The sequence below is a fragment of the Ochlerotatus camptorhynchus genome, unplaced genomic scaffold, assembly GCF_037179485.1.
Source record: "Ochlerotatus camptorhynchus isolate MF236.1 unplaced genomic scaffold, CSIRO-AGI_Acam_v1.1 ptg000467l, whole genome shotgun sequence".
In the NCBI taxonomy this organism is placed as follows: Eukaryota; Metazoa; Arthropoda; class Insecta; order Diptera; family Culicidae; genus Ochlerotatus; species Ochlerotatus camptorhynchus.
The window spans coordinates 1412314-1419785 of NW_027040953.1; the positions used below are offsets into that span (position 1 = coordinate 1412314).

The window sequence follows — 7472 nt, forward strand, 5'->3', positions numbered from 1 at the left end:
GGTGTGCTTAATGTACTCAAAGTGATCCTTTCAAAGCGATATTGCGATGCCATTAAAAATGCCCCAGATGAAAGGGATGGCCGAGGCTATTCCATTCTTATAGAGATAGATGGCTTCGACGAGATCCACTCCACGTACACCAACAGGGTGATTGAGATGCTGGAACAACTCAAGTTGAAAAAGAGCATTCGAATCATCATCAGCGCCAGAAAACATATGCAAGTATTATTAGAGAGTAAATTTAATGTAAGATCTATGTTTCTGGAGCCCTTCAGTGTGGAAGACCAAATCAACTATTTGAGAAAGATGTGGTACGACCCAGATTTAGATGAACATTGTTTTCAAAGCTACTCGAATCATATTTTAAACAAATTTAAATCAAATATCCCTTCAAATTATGGAGAAATTTGTGGTGCGCCTCTCATGGTAAATATGCTGGGGGAGGTTTATTTAGAAAATTTTAAAAATTACCATTCATTGAAGAAACAGAACACAAATCAGCTCGTTGATCTGACTAAAGAAAAAATGAATATTGCAAAGTTGTACGACCAGTTTGTAAGAAAATGTTTTCACAAGAAATTTATGGAAACATTTAAGCCTAAATTTGCTCTGAGCGACGCTGAATTGGATTCGTTGATGGGTGATTATATTTTGAAGCATCAGTTGTTAGCTATGGAGCTGCTAAACATTGAAGTACGTAAGGAATTGTTCAAAAATCAATATTATAGAGAAATACACGATCAATTTAAAAGACGATGCGAACATGAATCAGATACATCACAACTGGTTCATGTAGTCCAGCAGAAGGTTAATTTTTGCCATCGGTCTTACAATGAATTCTTTGTGGCAAAATATCTATGCGACAACATTTTTACGTTGTCAGGAGAAATTTTCATACGCATTTTGTCTACATATCCTGTTGTTCGAAGATTGTCTATGACCACAATGGAAGGAAACCAGGTATACCTCACGATCTTAAGTAATCTGTGTGAAATAAGCTGGGAGATTGCACTGTGGGCATGTGAGTGCGACTGTTTGAGTATCATTTCCTCTTTTGAACCAAATTTTAAATCATTCTCAACAAAAAACCTAACGGCTATGTTACTGGTTGCTGCGAAAAGTGGGTTTGTTGAAATATGTGAATTCTTATTAAAAAATGAAGCTGACGTGAATTCAGTGGATGAAGAACAAAGGACTGCTCTTCATTTAGCAGCTCAAAATGGACATAAAAACGTAGCAGAACTCTTAATATCAAACAATGCTGACGTGAATGCAGTGGATGAAAATCAATGGACTCCTTTGAATTTAGCTGCTGAAAATGGACACGACCAGTTAATCCAACTGTTGATTAACAAAGGTGCCATTGTTGACAAGAGTTCCATTACCGGTAGAACTCCACTTCATAGTGCAGCACAGAATGGTCATAAGAACGCTGCAGAACTCTTGATATCAAACAATGCTGACGTAAATGCAGTGGATGAAAAACGATCGACTCCTTTGCATTCAGCTGCTTTTTTTGGACACGATAAGTTGATCCAACTATTGATTGACAGCAAAGCCAATGTTAACATTTGTTTAATTGTCGGTACAACTCCACTTCATAGCGCAGCATTCAATGGTCATAAGAACGTAGCAGAACTCTTGATATCAAAAAATTCTGACGTGAATGCAGTGAATGATAATCAGTGTACTGCTCTTCATTTCTCAGCTTATAAAGGACACGACCAGTTAATCCAACTGTTGATTAACAAAGGTGCCATTGTTAACAAGAGTACAATTGACGGTAGAACTCCACTTCATAGTGCAGCACAGAGTGGTCATAAGAATGCTGCAGAACTCTTGATATCAAACAATGCTGACGTAAATGCAGTGGATGAAAAACGATGGACTCCTTTGAATTCAGCTGCTTTAAATGGACACGACCAGTTAATCCAACTGTTGATTAACAAAGGTGCCATTGTTAGCATAAGTTCAATTGCCGGTACAACTCCACTTCATAGCGCAGCACGGAATGGTCATAAGAACGTTGCAGAACTCTTGATATCAAACAATGCTGACGTGAATGCAGTGGGTGAAAACCGATGGACTCCTTTGAATTCAGCTGCTTTTAATGGACACGACCAGTTAATCCAACTGTTGATTAACAAAGGTGCCATTGTTAACAAGAGTACAATTACCGGTAGAACTCCACTTCATAGTGCAGCACAGAATGGTCATAAGAATGCTGCAGAACTCTTGATATCAAACAATGCTGACGTGAATGCAGTGGATGAAAACCGATGGACTCCTTTGAATTCAGCTGCTTTTAATGGACACGACCAGTTGATCCAACTGTTGATTAACAAAGGTGCCATTGTTAGCATAAGTTCAATTGCCGGTACAACTCCACTTCATAGCGCAGCACGGAATGGTCATAAGAACGTTGCAGAACTCTTGATATCAAACAATGCTGACGTGAATGCAGTGAATGATAAACAGTGTACTGCTCTTCATTTCTCAGCTTATAATGGACACGACCAGTTAATCCAACTGTTGATTAACAAAGGTGCCATTGTTAACAAGAGTTCAATTACTGGTAGAACTCCACTTCATAGTGCAGCATGGAATGGTCATAAGAACGTTGCAGAACTCTTGATATCAAACAATGCTGACGTGAATGCAGTGAATGAAAAACGTTGGACTCCTTTGAATTTAGCTGCTCAAAATGGACACGACCAGTTTATTCAACTGTTGATTAACAAAGGTGCCATTGTTAGCATTAGTTCAATTGCCGGTACAACTCCACTTCATAGCGCAGCACGGAATGGTCATAAGAACGCAGCAGAACTCTTGATATCAAACAATGTTGACGTGAATGCAGTGGATGAAGAACAATGCACTGCTCTGCATTTCGCAGCTCAAAATGGACACGATCACTTGATCCAACTGTTGATTGACAACAGTGCCACTGTTGACATTTGTTCGATTACCGGTAGAACTCCGCTTCACTTCGCAGCATTGAATGGTCATAAAAATGTTGCTGAACTCTTATTAGCAAACAATGCTAACGTCCATGCAACGGATGAAGCAAAATTGACGCCTCTACATTTGGCAACTGAAAATGGGCACGATGCGGTAATAAATTATTTAATCGATCATGGAGCGAACGGCAACTCTCGCATACACACTTAGAAATAACTAATGTTACACGTGACAGAAAAGTTCGTTGCTCGACGAAAAGTATGTTTTATTGAGCTATATTTCGCGTCTGTTATGACTTAAATTTATGTAAAAATTGACGCTCGTGTATGTCACTCTCAGAGCACCTAAATTTTCATGATTTTTTTCTAAGCGATTACATACCGGTTGAGTTCCGCTTCATAGCGGAGCATGGCATGGTCATAAAAATGTTGCTGAGCTCTTGCTGATGTGAAGTGAAGGTGGTGGACGAAGATCAATGGACTGCACTTCAGTTGCAGCTTGAAATGGACATGCTCAGGTTATCTAACTATTGATTAACAAGTTGCCAAACACCAGCACTCCGGATATTGAAGGGGACTCTACCTTTTCGAAGCTCTAAAATTAGCTCGAGTTTTTTTTTTTCTTTTTTTTTCAAGCAACGTGTTTAACGCATCATTTCTATAACGCCTGGCTAGCCTATCAGTGCGAAATTGACATGAAAAAGAACACGCTTAGAACGAAAGCCTGGCTGTACTTTATCTCGCCTTGCTTTGCAGCATCGGTTTTCAAGTTGAAACGTAGCCTCACCATAATGACTTTCAATTCCTTTCACCTACACTTTGTCACCTGCTCTCGTCACTTTTTTAAAATAAACATTTGGAGGAAAGATAGTACGTGTAATCTTCAAATGTTTACATGTGCAAAATGCATTAAACATATATTATGATTTCTGTCATATAAGCCGCGCAACTTCGAGATTGACCGCCTCCATGACAGGCTAGCTGATGAAAGTCGAGTGCTCTTTCACTCTTCCGCTTCACCGAAGCTTGAAAGGAACACGAATGATGCGATGGGAGAAAGAAAGAATAGCGATAGACAATTTGTTTATAGACGTCAACTGAGGTGCTAGAATGATGCAAAGCTGCTCGACTGCAACAGACAAAAGAAAACTAGCAGTTTCTTCGTCGTATGGATTCTGTCGATTGAAGTCTGTATTGTGACGCCCTGGGTAGAATCAACAATCAATACGAAACTAACGATTTCAAATTGGCTCACTACTTGACTAGCCTATTGGTCCCAAGCAAATCGATTGACGTACCCCATTCTAGTCAAAATTCTAGTACTACACAATGTTTGTTTTGATTCGCTATGAAAGTTTGACAGATAAAATGAGGGGTTAGTGGATTTTCGAGGGGTGAATCGATTAGCTTGGGACCGAAGAGAGTACCAGAGCTGAGCCAAAAAGTTGAGCACGTAATTTCGGGACCTTCTAGTGTTAGAGTTACCTCTATGGTAGAACTGCGCTTCACATCTCAGCATTCAGTGCACAGTAATAGGATTTCCAAATTTCGCGGAAATCAACTACCGGATAGAGAATCACGTTCACTCACATTCACTTAATGTTGGCAAATGAAATAAATTAGCTAAAAAATTTCGAAAATACATAATAGTTAATTACACCTTAACAGACTGGCAACCTGGGATTATCAAGGAATTTCAAAAGACCTTAAAAACATGGAATTATAAAGATATTTTGCCAAAAATCAGGGATTTTTTTTTATAAAGTATGTTCAGTAGAGTCCCAGAATCATGAAAATGTCTCTAGTCCTGTTGCGAAAATCTAATTTTCTGAGCTCTTTGTAGTCTATCGTCTTATTTGTGTTGTGACAGCTGAAAGCTATAAAGTTTACTATTATGAGTTTGAAGTTATTTTAATTCAATACAACCTACATACCATCGGTCTCAAGCTTCGTAATTCACAAATTCAATATGTTTAATAAATTCAACATAATTTTAGGATTAACGTGTAATTAGTTTTAACTAATATTATCTAATTAGGCATTATAAAGTATGGATTGTAATTAACTTGTAAAATTGTGCTTCTATTCACTTCCTAACACAATGATGACAAATCAATAACATGATGATGATCTCTTATCAATCAGACGTTTCGCCACCACGATCCATTATCTCCCATATTATCTTTCGGAAGGTTACGATTGTACGAGGGGTCGTCGAATGGAATCACTTGTCTAAACATTCTCCCCTCGTGTCGCTCGAACACTGCTTCTACGTCACCGACTCCGCTTATTTCAGCTCCGAATTCAGCATCACCACGAACGTCAAGAACTGCAAGTTTACAAACAGGTTTCCGCAAAACTCCACTAAATGCCTCTTGTTGTTTTGAACTAGCGCATTCTCCTTAATTAGTGTGACGTATTGGAACCATTTAGTACGCGATCCAACGATGCCAAAACTCATCCAGCATGGGTTATACCAGCCTCTAACTTCCTTTTAAGGTATGTATCAACAATAATCCGGACACCTCAAAGCTTAGGTAAAACACAAATTTCGCATTATATTTCAACCAGGACGAAAGAAGGAAAACATTCCGGCATTCAGGGTGGAGGACTTCCCGCCTCTTCGTGATACGCAACACGGTCAAGCAAATCCACGGGTGCAATCCGGCCCCGTCAAGAAACGTCTGGTGCCTCAGCTGGACAAAGCTCTCCATCCCCCCCTGGATTCTGGAGACAACCACCAGCACAAAACGCCAATCCCGATCTCTTCTCTGCGGATGAGCTGATGAAGATTTTCGTCGACATGACCGGTGCTCTTCGTCAGTGCCGCAGCAAGCCCGAACAGATCCAAGTGCTCGGTAAGTTTATTATTCAGTATGGTGTCTAAACCGATAACTGTCGTCACATGGAACGCATGCTCTGTAAGAGCAAAAAGACTCGAGCTTGCTGACTTCCTCCGCAAGCAAAGGATCGACGTGGGCCTCCTAACAGAGACCCACCTTAAATCCGGTGACAGTTTTTGGCTACCTGATCACCACATTATCCGGCTTGATCGTATCGACTCCAGGGGGGGTGGGGGGGGGTGTTGCGATCATCATCAAGAAAGGAATCAAGTTCTGCACGCTGCGCATATTCGCACTTCTATCATCGAGGCCCTTAGTGTGGAGGTGGAATCATCAACCGGAAACGTCCGGTTCGTCGCCGTATACTGCTCTCGTCAGTGTGCTGCCAGTAATGGATTGGGCATCCAATTCAAGCATGATCTGACCACCATCACTCGCACGAGCTCACGATTCGTCATTGGGGGCGATTTAAATGCCCGCCACGAAGCATGGCGGAACTATCAGCGAAATCAGAACGGACGTCTGCTCTTCGATCACTCGCAGCATGGGCTGTATACAGTGAAATTCCCTGATGAACCGACATTCATCTCTCCGGCGGGAAACCCTTCCACGTTGGACTTTTTTCTATCGAACATTAGACTATCCAAACCGATGGCGATCAACGATCTCAGTTCCGACCATCAACCGGTGGTGGCTGAAGTCGGCACCCACGTGGCACCTGCTCAAAGCCTGCGCAAAGACTACCATCATGTCAACTGGGTACAGTTTGGGCATGTGGTCGACAGAAACATCGATGAAAATCCGCCGCTTGACACCGTAGAGGACATCGACCGGGCACTGGAAGGACTCCACCAGGCCATATCCGTGGCTGACGAGACGTGTGTTCGACAAGTTCCTGTGAGGGGTAAGTTTGTTGCCATTGATTCCCACACCCAATTACTGATTCGCTTGAGAAATGTGCGTAGACGCCAGTTTCAGAGGACTGGAGATCTAGCGAGGAAACGTGAAATGGCCGATCTGAACAGGCAGATTGCTTCCAGAATGCACTCACTCCGAAATGAAAGTTTCGGGCGTGTTGTCCAGAATCTGGATGACCGCTTCCGTCCATTCTGGAAGGTAGCCAAGGTGCTGAAAACTCATCCCAAACCCGTTTCACCTCTCAGAGTCGGAAATGATGACAATCGGCTCATAACCCCACAAGAGAAAGCAAATGCGATTGGTAATCATATTGCTGCATCGCATTTGCTTGGCTCAACTATCCAAAGTCCGCTCGAAAACCAGGTGACGCAATGCGTCCAAAATGTAGATTACTTCCCTTGTGCCGTGCCTCCGGAGGATAGAATTACGGTAGAACAGATTTGCTCAGCGCTGAAATATTCAAAGAATGTGAAGGCCCCCGGTTTTGACGGCGTATATAACCTAATCATAAAAAGGCTTAGCGGGGGCGACCCTGGCGTAGTGGTTAACATCCATACCTCTCACGCCAAAGTCACGAGCTCAAATCTCACCCCCGGACAAGTCACGAATAACCCAAGAGTGTTAAAATGACTATAATAAAAAAAAAAAAAAAAAAAAAAAAAAAAAAAAAAAAAAAAAAGGCTTAGCATGAAAGTCTATGCAGTTTTAACTGCCATATTCAACAGATGCTTGGAGCTGCACTACTTTCCAA

The 7472-nt window shown here is 41.5% G+C and overlaps 1 protein-coding gene across 1 annotated transcript; it reads left to right on the forward strand.

The window, feature by feature from the left end:
- Positions 1-1318: 1318 nt before the first annotated feature.
- LOC135712253 (ankyrin-1-like) lies at positions 1319-5094 on the forward strand. Its single transcript, XM_065235211.1, has 3 exons — positions 1319-1331; positions 1709-3204; positions 3332-5094. The coding sequence occupies exons 1-2, from the start codon at positions 1319-1321 to the stop codon at positions 3169-3171; spliced, it is 1476 nt and encodes a 491-aa protein (XP_065091283.1). The 3' UTR covers positions 3172-3204; positions 3332-5094.
- Positions 5095-7472: the final 2378 nt, after the last annotated feature.